The sequence below is a fragment of the Phoca vitulina genome, unplaced genomic scaffold (genome assembly GCF_004348235.1).
Source record: "Phoca vitulina isolate PV1807 unplaced genomic scaffold, GSC_HSeal_1.0 scaffold3, whole genome shotgun sequence".
Taxonomy (NCBI): domain Eukaryota; kingdom Metazoa; phylum Chordata; class Mammalia; order Carnivora; family Phocidae; genus Phoca; species Phoca vitulina.
The window spans coordinates 55,545,491-55,562,208 of record NW_022589706.1 but is presented as its reverse complement, the minus strand read 5'-3'; the positions used below and the strand labels follow the sequence as shown (position 1 = coordinate 55,562,208).

Sequence of the window (16,718 nt, the reverse complement as noted above, 5' to 3'; positions counted from 1 at the left end):
GCTCTCCAAAGAAAGTTGTACACATTGTAACAGGAATGTCTTCTTTTTCTCATATTTCTTTTTTAATATTTTCTCATTTTGATCTTTTTTTGCCAGCAATGAGATTGTCAGTTTCTTTTAATTTTGCCATTCTGAATGCAAAAATCACTGACTTTCATTAGCATTTCCCTGATTTCTAGTCAGTTGAGCATCTTTTTATATGTTTATTAGCCATGTTTGTATCTTTTGTGAATTAACATCTCATGTCCTTTACCCATTTTCTATTAGATGTTTTTGTTTTCCTTTCTGATTTATAGGAGCTCTTTCTGTATTCTGGAGGTTAATGTATTATCCTATAGATTGTAGGTATTTCCTTTCAGTCTATAACTTTTTTTTTAAGCTTATCCTACAAAAATTTTCATTTTTGTAGTGGTCATATTGAATAGTAATTTTTCATTACAGCTTCTTTAGGAAGGCCTCTCCCATACAAATATTATAAAAACAGAGGATAGTTTTTTTCAGAAAAAATATTTCTTCTTTTTGGTAGGTGTTGATCCTATTATCTGGGAACAAGCCAAGGTGGATAACCCTGATTCTGAAAAGTAAGTATACCTTCATCTTATTTTCATATAAGGACTAAAATTTGCTAAAGAATGTTGACCCCTGGCTGGTTCAGTTGGTAGAGCATGGAACTCTTGATCTCAGGGCCATAAGTTCAAGTCCCATGTTGGGCATGGGAGCCTACTTAAAAAAAAAAAAAAAATGTTGACTGATAAGGCCGTATAATATGGTGAAAACCTTGACATCTGAGTATCACTCCCCTAATTATACTTGCCTTTAAAAGTACAATTTTTGACTGAACTTTATTTCCTCATTTGTAAAATAAGGTTGAATAAAATCTGATTTAACACTGTTGATTTCATAGTCATTGATCTGCCTTTGAACCCTAGAAATTTATTGTGAAATTACATGAATGTTATTATGAAAAACCCTAATTTCTTATACTTTGTAATAATAGTAAAAGGCTTAAGGTCTGATAATTGACCACTTGGATTTCTTCAGGTTAATTCCTGTACCCATGGTGGGTTTCAAAGAACTTCTTCGAAGACTGAAGGTTCAAGATCAGATGACTAAGCAGCATCAGACCAGATTAGATGTAAGCATTTAGCTTCATTCTCTGCCTCTGGGAATAGTAAAAGAGATTACAGACACTTCTTTTTACCATGTGGATTACTGTTATGTTTTAGAGGGAAACAATATAGCGTTATGAGCAAATTAACAATTACAGTTTTGTGCAACTACTTAATATAGAGCCTCCAAAATCATGTAAATCTGATTTGGTATATTTTAACAAAGAATTTAGAATTGTTGGCTTAGCATTGCTGTTAGGCTGTTATTTCCATTTCCAGCCAGGGAATGCATATTATTATTATTTGGCGGGGGTTTTTTTTTTTTTATTTAAATTCAATTAATTAACATATAGTGTATTATTAATTTCTGAGGTAGAGTTCAGTGATTCATCAGTTGCATATAACACCCAGTGCTCATTCCATCAAGTGCCCTCCTTAGTGCTCCTCACCCAGTTACCCCATCCCCCCCCACCGGCCCTCCAGCAACACTGTTTCCTATAGTTAAAGAGTCTCTTATGGTTTGTGTCCCTCTCTGTTTTCATCTTATTTTATTTTTCCCGGGTTTGTTTCTTTTACTAAGCAGAATCATGCTGTATGTATTGTCCTTTGATGTGCTTGTTGGAGATGTTATCAGCCTAGCACACTCCTTTTATCCATTATATATTCCACAGAATTAGTGTCACTATTTGGGTTGCTTCATTCTGCTGTTATAATTATGCCCACTTTTGTGCACAACCCAGCACAGGGGCTGGAATTTAAGGGGAAGGTGTGTTGACTTGGCATTGAGCAGGTGGCAGGCTGTGCATGCTGACTCAGGCAGGAGGGCGGCTAGACTGTGAATTTGGGACCCACAGGCCGATGGCATCCATGTGTGATGGGGACATGGCTGGTTTTGCTTTTAACTTTTATTTTTCTGGGAAACTATCTCTCCTTCTGTTCTGAATGAAAGCCTTGCTGGATAGAGTATTCTTGGCTATAGATTTTTTCCTTTTAGCACTTGGAATTTATCATGCCACTCCCTTCTGGCCTGCAAAGTTCCTGTTGAAAAACCCACTGATAGCCGTATAGGGTTTCCCTTGTATGTCACTGCTTTCCTTTCTCTGCTGCTTTTAAAATTCTCTTTATCGGGGCGCCTGGGTGGCTCAGTTGGTTAAGCGACTGCCTTCGGCTCAGGTCATGATCCTGGAGTCCCGGGATCGAGTCCCGCATTGGGCTTCCTGCTCAGCAGGGAGTCTGCTTCTCCCTCTGACCCTCCTCCCTCTCATATGCTCTCGCTCTCTCAAATAAATAAATAAAATCTTTAAAAAAAAAAAAAAAAAAAAAATTCTCTTTATCACTACTTTTGGCCATCTTATTTACTTTGTGTCTGGGTGCAGACCTCTTTGGGTTGGTTTTGTTGGGGGCTGTCTGTGCCTCCTGGATCTGGATTTCTCTTTCCTTCCCCAGATTCAGGAAGTTTTCAGCTATTATTTCTTCAGACAAATCTGCCACCTTTTCTCGCTCTTCTCCTTCTGGGGTCCCTCTCATGCGACTGTTATGCTTGGCAGTGTCACTGAGTTCCCTGGGTCTGTTCTCATTTTGCATATTTTTTTCCCCTGTCATCCTCTCAGCTTGATTACTTTCCATTACTCTGTCCTCCAGGTAGCTGATCCGTTCTTCTACTTCCTCTTGTTTTCTATTTATTCCAGGTGGTCTATTTTTATTTCCATCTAGTGAGTCCAATAGCTCTAATTGGTTCTTTTTTATATCTCCTATCTCTTGGTGGAGGGTCTCATGGAGGTCCTGCACTCCTTTCTCAATTCTAGTGCATATCTTTATGAGCATTACTTTAAATTCGCTATCAGACATATTACTTATCTCCATTTTGTTTAGGTCTCTTGCTGTGATTTTGTTCCGCTCTTTCATTTGGGACATACTCCTCTGTTTCCTCATTCTGTCTATTGCTGTGTCTGTTTCTGTGTGTCAGGAAAGACACCTACATCTCCCGCACTTGAAAGTAGTGGCTTTAGGAAGAAGAGGTCCTGCAGCGCAATGTCTCCTTCTCAGCAGAAAATGGTGCTTCAGGGGGTCTCCTCTGTGTGTTGCTCCAGGGGTGTCCTCGCGTTGTGGCGGAGCTGTGTTTGCTGTCAGTCCAGTCTAAAGTGGCTCTCTGCCTGTTGTGGGCAGAATCTGGTGCCCGTGTTGTTAGTGGGCCGGCCCGGGGCTGCCTTGGGCTTGAGTTGAGTCAGACCAGGCGTTTGCCAGAGATGCAGGAGCACCTAACTGCGGGCACTGTCCCTGTGTCGTCCCCTGAGAAGCTTTTGTTGGAGGGTGGGGCCTGCAGTCAGACCTACTGCCTGCCCCCAGCGCACTGCTGGGGTCACAGTCAGACTGGTGTGTGCTTATCTTCCCCTCTCCCTGGAGCAGGACTCACTGTGGAGTGGTGCTGGCCCTTGTCTGGGCCGCGCGCACACTGCCAGGCTTGTGGCACCACTTTGATGGGATTTTACTAAGAGCGATTGGAGGGGGTGGATCTGCTTCGTTCTAGCCTCTTGTCTATGCCGGGCTGCAGAGAGTCTGTTCTGTCAGTTTTCGGGCTGCTTTCTGGGTTATTTATGCCGACGTGGGTGCTCTCTAGGTGGCCACGTGGCAAGAGGTGAGCCCAGGGTCCTCCTACTCTGCCATCTTCCAGCAGCCTCTCGCATATTATTTTCTTAAACACTTATTTATGAGGCCTTACCAAAATGAAGGCTATAGTTGTGATTCTTTTTGTTGGCATAGTTTAATGGTAGATTAATGAAGCACACTTAAATTATCGAATGCTTAAATCTACCTAATATCCTTAAAGGTTCTTAAAGGTAACCTCCAAATTTTCTTATGTGGAATTCCTGATGACATACTCATTCAGACTGAATAGTGAAAAGCTTACTGCTTTATAAGCAACCCATTTCATTGTCAGCTAACTAATTGATACAAATTCTCTTATTTACATTGATCCAGTCAGTATCTGCCTTGGTATAACTTACACCCATTTTCTCTGGCATTGATTTGTAGGTGATCACTGTGCTTCCTATGACAGCATTACAGATATTTGAACATCGTAATCATTTCTTCCTTTTTATTATTGTCTTCTCTGGCTATAAACTTAAGCATGGTTTTTCATGTGACATGATTTCCAGAGCCTTCATTATCTTGGGCTGGACACATTGGATTTATCAGCATCATTTTTTTTTTTTTTTTTTAAAGATTTTTTATTTATTTATCTGAGAGAGAGAATGGGAGACAGAGAGCATGAGAGGGGGAGGATCAGAGGGAGAAGCAGACTCCCCGCCGAGCAGGGAGCCCGATGCGGGACTCGATCCCGGGACTCCAGGATCATGACCTGAGCTGAAGGCAGTTGCTTAACCAACTGAGCCACCCAGGCGCCCCTATCAGCATCATTTTTAAAATGAGTTGCCACAGTACTATAAATTGGGTATGACCAAAGTTCTTCAAAATAAGACCAAAGAAGCTATTACCTCTCTTTATTTTTGTTAGTCTTAGTAGAGGTTTGTCAATTTTGTTGATCTTATCAAAGAACCAAGTTTTTGGTCTCATTACTTTTGTCTCTAGTATTCTGTTTATAATTTCATTTCTGTTTTTAACCATTTTCTTTGTTCTGCTTGCTTTGGGCTTTTTTCTTTTTCTGGTTCCTTTAGGTAGCAGCTTTAGGTTATTAATTTGAGACTTTTTTTTCCTTCTAAGCACTGCTTTAAATCCCACAGATTTTGATAATGTCTTATTTTCATCTCATACATTCAAAATATTTTCTAATTTCACTTGAGAGTTCTATCTGTTGAATATTTTTGACTAATAGATTATTTAGAAGTATGTTTCATTTCCACATGTTTGGAGATTTTCCTTTTACTTTCTTGTTGATATCTAGTCTAGTTCTATTATGGTCAGAGAACTTTGTAGAATTTCAATTATTTTAAGGTTTTTAACCCACATGCCTTTGAAAAGAATGTGGAGAATGCTGTTCTTGGGTGGAGTTTTCTGTTAGTGTCAGTGAGATCTGGTTGGTAGATTGTTCAAGTTCTTTATTCTTGTTGATTTTTGTGTTTACTAGTTCTGAGAGGAGAATTGGGAGTCTCCAGCTACAGTTGTGGATTTGTCTTTTTTTTTCAGTTCTGTCAGTTTTTGCTTCATGTATTTTGAAGATCTGTTGTTTCCTCTTTTCTGCCGCCTTTTGGGTTTTTTTGGACACTTTTTAGCATTCTGTTTTTAATTTACTGTCCTTTCAACAATTTTTTTTTGATTGCCATAGGGCATCTCTCAGTGGGGGTGGGCGTTGTGTTTTGTCCCCAGGGCACATTTGGCAATGTCTAGGGACTTGTCTGGTTGTTAGAACTGGGGGAGTGCTACAGGTATCTATTGAGTAGAGGCAAGGATGCTGATAAACATCCTAGTGTGTGCAGAACAGTGCCTCTGCAACAATTATCACGCCCAAATTAATACAGTAGTCCCCCCTTATCCACGGTTTCCCTTTCCGTGGTTTCAGTTACCGCAGTCAACCACTATCTGGAACCCCTATCTATGAATCATCAGAAGGACAGTAGTAGCCTAGTGCTATGTCACAATGTCTACGTCATTCACTTCGATTCATCTTATCGGGTAGGCATTTTATCATCTCACATCATCATAAGAACAGTGGTGAGTACAGTACAATAAGATTTTGAGAGACCACATTCATATAACTTTTATTACAGTATAATTCTATTTTATTAATTTCTTAATGTGCCTCATTTATAAATGAGGCTTTATCATATGTATGTCTGTATAGGAAAAAACATAATAAATATAAGGCTTGGTACTATCCATGGTTTCAGGCATCCATTGGGGGTTGTAAAACATATCCCTCATGGATGAGGAAGGATTGCTATAGTACTGGAGTTGAGGAAACCTTTTCTAGATATTACAATGTATCTCCTAACATCAGTGTTAATACAGACTTTTCTTAGAGCTGTAAGCATGATGCTCACTTCACAGTTTTGGGCTTTGTTGAACCCAGAGTGGGGTATGCCAGAGGTTGGGGACAGTAGTAACTCATCACCAGTTCAGTGGTACTTCAAATTCATGTCTTCTTCCCCAATCCTCTTGCCACTATTTTTCAGAGTCCTCAAATAGTTGCCCATGCATTCAAGTTTTATAGCTATATTCAGTAGGAGAGAGAGAGTAGCATATACTTAAGTCCATCTTGTCCAAAATCAAAATTGTTCCTATCTTTTGCTAGTTTTTCTGTTGCACTTAACTTTTCTTTACTGAATTTCAGGAATTCACCATTACTCTGGATTTTAATCTCTAGTCTGATTATATTGTTCAGATATCTCCTACTTTCTCATCGCTCTGCCAACTCTGCAGAGTGTCCTTAGTTGAACAGAAAACTTTAATGTAATAATATCCACTAGTATCTTGCCCTGTTTTCTTCTTGGGAATTTGCTCAAGAAATCATTCCTTACCCCAAGGTCTGAGAGTCTCCTACATTTTTTTTCCCTAGTATTTTAGAGCTTAACCTTCCACATTTGGGTCTTCTATCCTCACGGAGTTCAAGTTTGCACAATAAGTGGTATGAACCCAACCTTGTTTTTCTCTAGTGGGTCAGATTTTCCAATGTCATCCATAAATAACATCCAGTGTTATTTTCCCCCAATGATTTATCAAAGCATTTATGCTATCAGGTCACCATATGTAAATATATATATATGATGTATTCTGTTCTTTAATCAGTGGCTTTGTAGTGTATTTCAGCGTGTGATACAGTGAATCTGATTCTTCTTTCACAGTTGTGGCATCTTTATAGATCTTTACTGTTCTATTAACAGTGTTAGAATCAGTTTGTCAAAATGCTAGAATTTTAGGGGCGCCAGGGTGGCTCAGTCGTTGGGCGTCTGCCTTCAGCTCAGGTCATGATCCCAGGTCCTGGGATCAAGCCCCGCATCGGGCTCCCTGCTCGGCGGGAAGCCTGCTTCTCCCTCTGCCTCTGCCCCTGCTTGTGTTCCCTCTCTCGCTGTGTCTCTCTGTCAAATAAATAAAATTAAAAAAAAAAAAAAACAACTAGAATTTCAGTTGGAATTGCATTAAACATTATTTGTAGAGAATTGAATCTTAATAAATTATTCCATCATGAACATGTTACATTTCTTTACTCATTGAGGTCTTTACTCATTGAGGTACGGTCCTTTGAAACAATTTTAAATACGTTATTTTTATTATGTTAGTCACCATACGTTACATCATTAGTTTTTGATGTAGTGTTCCACGATTCATTGTTTGTGTATAACACCCAGTGCTCCACGCAATACGTGCCCTCCTTAATACCCATCACTGGGCTAACCCATCCCCCCATCCCCTCCCCTCTAAAACCCTCAGTTTGATTCCCGGAGTCCATAGTCTATCATGGTTCGTCTCCCCCTCTGATTTCCTTAAAAACCTTGTGCATTCTTCCTTGGGTTAATTCCTAGATTTATAGTGTTTGTGAATAAATAATGGTAACATTTCCATTTTTTCTTAGTTATTGCTGGTTTAGAAGACCACTATAGTCTTTCGTGTCTGGAATCCTGCCAACTCCTCAAAACCGGGGCGGGGCAGGGGGGAAGTACCTAGGTTACATAGTATAAAACATGGCTACCTACTTTTGTTCCTTCAGCATGACCTGTCACTGGAAAGTTTCCTTAAAAGGTGACATGTCCAGGTGGACATAACTAAAATATGTCTTGCACAATCTTCTTACCCTCTTTCTTACAACCTCTTAATATAAGCCAATGCCAAAGAATGATTAATTATGATAGGAACAATTATGGGATTAATTCAGGTTGGGTAGCTTTAGTGAAATCAGATTTAACTCCCATCTGTAAGGTTAAGACTTCATAAGGCAGAACAGTATGCTTTCAGGCCAGGCAAAGAGCAAATCCAAGATGCAGAGGCATAAAAACGTATTTGGTTGTATGATTAATATCCTTCCTTTCCCCCTACACTCTGATCAGTCCCTCTCAAGTATTCTGCAGCAGTTAATATTGGACTATACTATCCAGAAGTAGTTAGATTTAATTGTCTATTAATGCCACTCCTGGATGTCACTATAACTATTGACTTTTTCCATTCATGGGCTGGTTGTTAATATTACTAAAAATTCCTTATTTCTGAAGTATATGTTTTTTCTGTGCACTTTGCCTCATCACTAAATTTCCTAGAGCTCTTAAACCTTTGAGTGGTACTTTTTAATTTTTAGATGCACAAAGGGGAAGAAATATAAGGCAGATTTAAAGAGTTTATATTTTGAGAGATGAATCTGTCTCATTTTAGAATTAGACTTTGCATATAGATAAACCTGATAAATATTTGTGATGTCTATACTTACCTTCAAAACTTTCTTTTACAAAACAGATCATATCTGAAGATATTAGTGAATTACAGAAGAATCAAACTACAACTATGGCCAAAATTGCACAATATAAGAGGAAACTCATGGACCTTTCCCATAGAACCTTACAGGTAGTAATTTGGAAAAATTTTTTGAATAGTTTTAAGACGGTATGTGAGACAGTGCTTAATAGAGATTTTTTTGGAATAGAGAAAAACATACTGAAAGGAAGTAATAGTAACTTGAAACTGAAAGTACCAAACTTTCTCAGTAAAACTTGGAAGATGGAGGAGAGGTCTTACAGGAGTGGGTGAAGAAAGTAAATATATTCTAAAATTCACATCTTATTGAGAGGGTAGAAGCAGTGAAGAAATAAATCATCTTGGTGCAAAGAAAGCCTGTATCAGATCACTAACATCCAGTTTTCATAAAAGTAGTAGGAAAAAAATACTTGATTTTTCAGTGCTAGAAAAGGGAGTATAACCATTAATGAAAACAATAGGATGAAAAACAATAGAACTTCAAAATTAACAGAGGGAATAAAAGCATGAACAGCAACAAAAATTGAAATTATAAACAATCATGAAGACAGAACCATTACCTGTCAGAATCCGTGGAATACAGCAAGAGCTGTAGGCAGAGTAAAATTTATAGCCTTTAAGCCTTCTTTTTAAAATACAAAGGCAAAAAATAAGGAACCTAGTACTCATGAAGTTAGAAAGACTATCAAAAGAAGCCAGTAAGAGAGAAATAAAGATATGAAATGAGTGAAACAAGAAAATTAATCATAGTACAGAAAATAAATTGAAAGCTATTTCTTTGAAAAGATCTTTTAAAATAGCTAACTATCTTATGAGTCTGAAGGAGGAAAAGAAAAATTAGTAGTGAGAAAGGAAACATTACTATAGATAACAGAACAGAATGAGAAAATACTTCATGAAATTCAGGGCAACAAATTTGGGAGCTAGAGAAAATAGCTTAATTTTGCTGATTTTATTTTTGCTAAAAAATCATCTACAAGAGACGCAAAAATCTTAAATAGACAAATACTATAGAAACAATTGAGAAACTTAATAAATATCAACCATGGAAAAATACCAAGGCCAGATAGTTTAATTGCTGAACTTCGTCTAACCACTAAAGAGCTATTTCCAAAGTTGTTGTTATTCTAAATAAAAGGAAAAATATATAGACCATCTCCCCGTTTTTTAAAATCACTTTGAGATAAAATTCACCAGCCATACAATACACCCATTTAAAGTATACAATTCAGTGGTTTTTAGTATATTTAGTCTGTGCAACATGGCCACAATCAATTTTGAACCTTTTCATCACCCTAAAAAGAAACTCCATCCCTATTAGCAGTCACTCCCCATTTCATCCCAAACCCCCCAGCCCTAGGCAACCACTTTCTGTCTCTATGGATTTGCCTCTTCTGGACACTTCATATAAATGGAATCATGACATGTGGTCTTTTGTGACTGGCTTCTTTCATGTAGCATAGTGTTTTCAAGGTTCATCTGTGTTGTAGCATGTAATACTACTTCCTTTTTATTGCTGAATAATATTCTGTCATATGAATATACCACATTTTTAATCTATTCATCAATTGATAAACATTTTGGTTGTTTCCCCTGTTTGGTTATTATGAATGTTGCTTTTAACATTTGTGTACAAATGTGTGGATGTGTGCTTTCATTTTCTTGGGTACATAAACCTAGGATTGGAGTGGCTTGATCATATGGTAACTCTATGTTTAACGTTTTGAAGAACTGCTAAAAACTGTTTTCCAGAGCAGCCACACTATTTTACATCTGTTTTTGGTACCCCAAAATAAAAATCTATTAACAGATACTTCTAATAAATAGAGATACAAATTATGCTACGTGAAAGCAGCCAGATTTAAAGGCTACATATGACATAATTCTGTTTTTATGATGTTATGCAAAAAACAAAACTAGAGACAGATAACAGATCCATAGTTGCAAGGGGCAGGTAGTCAGGGGAGAGGAGTGACTACAAGGAGTAAATGGAAATGTTCTGTATCTTGATTGTGGCGATGGTAACATGACTTTATCAAGATTCATGGTAACTGTACACCTAAAATGGGTGGATTTTGTTATATGTGGATCATACCTCAATAAATATGACCAAAACAACAGAAGTGCAGTAGTTTTAAATGAAATATAAGCAAAAAGATTCGAACTATTTATCAAATCCTATAAGAATATACTGTGACTAAGTAAGGTTTATTTCAGGAATGCAGGGTTGGTTTTATAACAGAAAATCTATCAGCATATAAGTTATGATTAACACACATTAAAGAAAAAAATATGATAAAGACTTTAGCAAAAATTCAAAGAAGCAAAGCACTAAAATCACATTTCAGAAAGTAATACCCAATATTATTAAGTGTTATCTTGGAGGTTTTCATAAATATAATGAATAGGTAAGTAAGTAACTTAACATAAACATTGGAAGAGATTTTCTTTTTGCTAATGACTTGATAGTGTATCTAGAAAACTCAAGGGGAAGAAAACATAGAATATGGTTAAGATGGCTAGATACAAGATAAATGTACAAAAACCAGCATTTCTTTATACTATTAGTGGAATTAGGAAAATACTCCATTTACTATGATGAAAAATTGTAAAATACTTAGGAATAAATTTATGAGGGAAGTAAAAAAATGTGAGATAAAGTCTTTACAAATAGACATAAACCATATTCTTAGATGAGATTTACTATTCATTTAATAAGGTTAGAAAATACAACTTTTAAAGACTTGATTAAAATCTTTCAGTTCATAAAGAAGGGTAAGTGTTTGAGAATAGCTTTTGAGGGAACAAAATAGTGAAGGGGATTTGTCAGATTTTAGAATCTATTTTAAAGGTTCTGTAACAAATCAGTGTGGGATTGGCATAGAATTGGACAATAAAGATAATAGAACAGAATAGAGAATCCAGAAGTAGATGCCAGTATATCTTAAAATTTAGTGTGACAAAGTGGTAGTAGCTCAATTCAGTTGGTTTATTTAATAAATAATGCTAGAGTAACTGTCTAGGGGAAAAAATGGACTGCTGTATTTTACCATAGACAAAAATAGGTGGATTAAAGAGATTTAACTAACAAATTTATGAAGCTACATGCACAGCCCTAGGGATTGGAGAGATTTTTGGCCAGAAAGCCAGGAACTATAAAACAAAACTGGCTAAATAATTAGAAAATTTTCTGTAGCAAAAGGTACCAGAAGCCGTTTGTCAGTAGTCATGTGACAGATACCAGAAAAAGAAAATTGCATTTGCAAATGGCACTGATTATTCATATTATACAAAGAGATCCTTTAATTCTGACCAAAAAACCCAAGTGAAATATGGGTAAAGAATGTGTAAAGGCAGTTCACCGAAGAGCAAATGCAAAGTAGTTCTTCACTATTAAAAGATGCTCCTTTAGGGGCGCCTGGGTGGCTCAGTTGGTTAAGCGACTGCCTTCGGCTCAGGTCATGATCCTGGAGTCCCGGGATCGAGTTCCGCATCGGGCTCCCTGCTCGGCAGGGAGTCTGCTTCTCCCTCTGACCCTCCCCCATCTCATGCTCTCTGTCTCTCATTCTCTCTCTCTCAAATAAATAAATAAAATCTTTAAAAAAAAAAAAAAGATGCTCCTTTAACTTTCAGGGAAGTGCAGATTAAAGAAAAAAATGTGGGTTCCATTTATACTCATTAGTTTGGGGAAAATTTAAACAACTTATTGCTGATTGGCATGTGGGGAAAAGGATACTCTCATGTGGCTTATGAATCTAAATTGTTTGTGAAACAATTTAGGAGCTTCTGTTAGACTGAAAACATGCTTTTAAATCCAGCAGTTTCATTCTTGGGGGAGGCAGGTTCTGTATCAGCGAATCTATCTATATATCTATAAATGTATATTACAGTATTTATAATATCAAAACTAGAAACAAAATATATACCCCTCAATAAGAGGAATAACTGAATAAATTATTGGTTATTAATGCATGAAAAATTATGCAGGCATTAAAAACAAATTAGAGGCATGTATCAATATACTAACGTAGACTGCCAAATAAAAATGGGCAAACCTAATTCAAATCTTGAACTCTTAAGATTCTCAGCTGGTCTCTTTCAACAACTGACTGTAATAAAATTACATAACTTAAAAAGAGAATCATGATTCTATTGGTATTGTTGATGGGTTTTCTTTATATAGGTCCTAATCAAACAGGAAATTCAGAGGAAGAGTGGGTATGCCATCCAAGCTGATGAAGAGCAACTGCGAGTTCAGCTAGATACAATTCAGTGTGAACTGAATGCACCTACCCAGTTTAAGGTAGGCATTTGTAAGACCATAAAGCTAGAATTTGCTAGTCTTCAAAAAGAGGAATTTTGTATACTGGTTTTTATTAAATATTTTGCTCTCTTTAATCAAAACTTCCCTTCTAAAGTAGACTCTTAATGTTGTTTTTGGCTTGTGTTACTGTTTCACATAATGGACAGAGGGAGAATTAGGTAATTTTATTAGAGTAGTACCCATCCTTTTAAAAAAAAGAAAGATTCTCTCGGGCGCCTGGCCGGCTCAGTCAGTAAAGTGTCCGACTCTCCATTTTCAGCTCATGATCTCAGGGTCATGAGATCGAGCCCTGTGGCAGGCTCCCTGCTCAATGGGGAGTCTACTTGAGATTCTCTCCCTCTCCTTTTGCCCCCCCCCCAACACACACGTGCACACACACACTGTCTCAAATAAAGAAATCTTAAAAAAAAAACAAAACTGTTGTTAGCAGTTGTAATTTGACTTGGTCTTATTTTTAGGGCCGACTAAATGAACTGATGTCCCAAATCAGGATGCAGAATCATTTCGGAGCAGTCAAATCTGAGGAAAGATATTACATCGATGCAGATCTATTACGAGAAATCAAGCAGGTAAGTGCACTAGCACCTTTTAAAAAGGTGAATTCACTTCACATCCATTAGGCTTGCTGTTACGCAAAAAAGAAACCTAAGAAGTGTTGACAAGGATGTGAATAAAATAGGATCCTTATGCATTGCTGGTGACAATGTAAAATGGTGTGGCTGTGGAAAACAGTTCTTCAAAAAATTAAACCTCTACCTGTATGATCCAGCAATTCTACTTCTGGATATATACCTAGAAGAATTGAAAGCTGGGACTTAGATATTTGTACGTGTTCTTAGCATTATTCACAGTAGCCAAAATGTGGAAGCAACTCAAGTGTCCAAAGATAGATGAATAAACTACATGCAGTATATATACATTGTGGAATATTATTCAGTCTTAAAAACAAAGGAAATTCTGACACTCACTACAACATGGATGAATCCTGAAAATGTTATGCCAAGTGAAATAAGCCAATTTTTATAAAAGGACACATATTGTATAATTCCACTTCTATAGTATACCTAGCGGAGTACAATTCACAGAATGGTGGTTGCCAGGGGAGGGGGAGCAGGGGATGAATATTAGGTACAGAATTGATTTGGGAAGATGAAAGTTCTAAAGTTAGACTGTAGTGATTTTTGTGTAATGTGAATATACTTAATGCTACAGAACTGTACACTTTTAAGAACGGTTAAAATGAGTATTTCGATGTTTTGTATATTTTATAATGAAAGACGAATTCAGTTAGTAGAGGCACAGAGGTCCCGAGACCCTGCTATTCAACGGGCAGGTGGTAGTGGTGGCGGCAGCAGCACTTGAGAGGTCATTAGAAAGGCATAATCTCAGTCCTTACTCTGTACCTACTTAATCTGCATTTTATTTAAGGTCAGTGATTTGTACGTACATTGAAGTCTGAGAAGTAACTGCTGTACGTCATATTCCCAACCTGTATGCTACATATAAATTGTGAATATGTCCAGTCATGGATCCCCTCAGGGGACCTGGGTAGAGGTTGGCGTGGCCAAAACCACTCCAACCACTTTTAGACTCGTGGTTTGAAAAATTTGGAAAGTACTGCTCTCGCTTATTTCCTTTAGTATAAATACAGTTAGGTTTAATGAAAAATAACTGTTGACTGTATCTAAAGATACCAAAATGGTAAATTTTATAGAACATCTTTGGTGGGACTGTTGGCATGGCCCTGAGGATTTTAGATGGTTATAATTATCATCCACAAATGCAATTTTATTATGTGCTTTAGAATGGATATTGTCATTTTATACAGTTAAAAGACCAGTTTGGCCCCTAGATTCTTGGGAACTTAGGTATACAGACACTTGATTATATCCCATTGTAAATATCTACAATAAAATGAGCTGAGAAAGATTTCAGCATATTGAGGTGAAGAACTATATTAAAGAGTTTATGCAGTAAAATCTGGAATAACATAAACACCTACCTAAAACAATGAAAAGCAGTGTATTGTTTTGGGATTGAATCACATCTCATCACCTAGTTTAGGACCTTGAGCAAGTTTCTTACCTGCATCTCAATTTTTGTATCTGTAGCACCAAAGGGTGCTTAAAAGAATATTAAATAACTTACTTATTAGTACCCACGAGGCTCTAAAAACTGCCTTAACACCTGGATACTTGAAAATGTCAGCAATTGTAGTTACCACATTATCATTATTACATACTTTATACTTCAAAACATGAAAATTCAGTTTACAGAATGATTATTTTGCTAGTCATCTATATTCAGGTACCTTCTTGCATTCCATTTTAATATAAAATCTGCATCTTCTGTAAAATTTCTGTTGAAGATCATTTGATTTTGTTTTTTACAGTATGTTATTGTAGGTCATAGAAATGTGTTAGCAAAAGATGTAGTATGAATGTTTAAATACGCATGTGCACTATATTTAGAGCAGCTGTTAAGTGCTGTATTGCGGGTGAAATAGTGAAAAGTCCTTATTCCTGTGGGTAACTTGCACTTTAATAGATTAACATATTAATCTATTTTTTTAATCCCTTCTAGCATTTGAAACAACAACAGGAAGGCCTTAGCCACTTGATTAGCATCATAAAAGATGACCTAGAAGATATAAAGTTGGTAGAACATGGATTGAATGAAACCATCCACATCAGAGGTGGTGTTTTCAGTTGACAGTTCGCGAACCTATGTTAAGGGTTTGTGAAATGTATCTTCTTGCTACATCAGACCTTCCTTAAGAATGAAACTGACCACATGGAGGGAAAAAAAGGGAAAACAATCCTCTCCTGGCTTTTGAGGAGTTACTGACAAATTACTTTTCATCAAATCTGAAATGACATCCACTTCACAGCTCTTCAAAGATAGCCTTTGAAAGATTTATACCTGAAAGCTGTTCTTTACTGTACAAGAGAAGTACATAATTACCAAAAATATGTACCATTGTACATTTTGACAACAGCATTGTTCTTAAAACTAATCAGTGTTTAATGATTATTCTCCATTGAGCCTGTACTCTGCTTTCCATAGCAAGTAAATATGAAATACCTACTTTGCACATAACAAAATAAACTATAACTACTTGGCTGTTGGAGCTTTGTACTTCAGAATGTAAATGTACATCAGTTTTTATATATTTGTGAATTCATCTGTGGGAGGAGTAAAGGAAATCGAAGAGTATTTAAGGATTAATGTGGTTTTCTTTTCATTCTATAAAGATTTGAAAATATATTTTTATATTATTTTACTTATTTGGAATTCACAGAACACACTTAAGTGATTAGGATATAACAAAATTACATTTTATCATTTTTGCAACTTTTTTGTTTTTTAGGCCTTTTTATTTCTAAAAAAATAAATTGATTGTAATTACTTTTATATAATTCTGTCTGATGCTTTATTTGGCTATGGGAGAGTAACCATGTCCTCACAAGTATTAAATCATAATCACAATTCAAGAATTTCAGCCTTAAGTCTGATTTTTCCCTCCTAAGTAAAATGTATCAATGCTGACATATTTTGACTAGCTTATGGCAGATAAAACTTACTTCAAGTACTATCTACAGTAAAGAATTCCCTAATATATCATTAGTATTTGAAAACACTAGAAAATCTGAATTAGACATCATGTGAAAGTGATTTTTGAACAATCAATCAGAAATTTTCTACAGAGTTCAAGCTAGCCTGCATGTTGGCCCCTCTAGTAATGCTTTAACTTTGCATTTCTGTATGATGCTTTGGCTTATAATGAGAGGTGTTTTGAGAAACAGGCCCATGAATTTTGCCACTGTGTTTATGGGGATGGCGATGAGTGTGATACATATCCAGAG

General features: G+C 36.6%; 1 protein-coding gene across 2 annotated transcripts in view; it reads left to right on the top strand.

The window, feature by feature from the left end:
- Positions 1 to 16,344, top strand: part of NUP54 (nucleoporin 54) — a 32,584-nt gene extending 16,240 nt beyond the window's left edge. Inside the window, exons 8-13 of one of the 2 annotated variants that reach the window (XM_032400565.1) lie at positions 527 to 581; positions 1,042 to 1,135; positions 8,511 to 8,618; positions 12,712 to 12,831; positions 13,311 to 13,421; positions 15,436 to 16,344. In XM_032400565.1, the coding sequence (XP_032256456.1) occupies positions 527 to 581; positions 1,042 to 1,135; positions 8,511 to 8,618; positions 12,712 to 12,831; positions 13,311 to 13,421; positions 15,436 to 15,564 (617 nt within the window). In that variant the 3' untranslated portion in view covers positions 15,565 to 16,344. The remainder of the gene's footprint in view (positions 1 to 526; positions 582 to 1,041; positions 1,136 to 8,510; positions 8,619 to 12,711; positions 12,832 to 13,310; positions 13,422 to 15,435) is intronic. The other variant, XM_032400566.1, reaches the window with a different exon arrangement.
- The last annotated feature ends 374 nt before the right edge of the window (positions 16,345 to 16,718 follow it).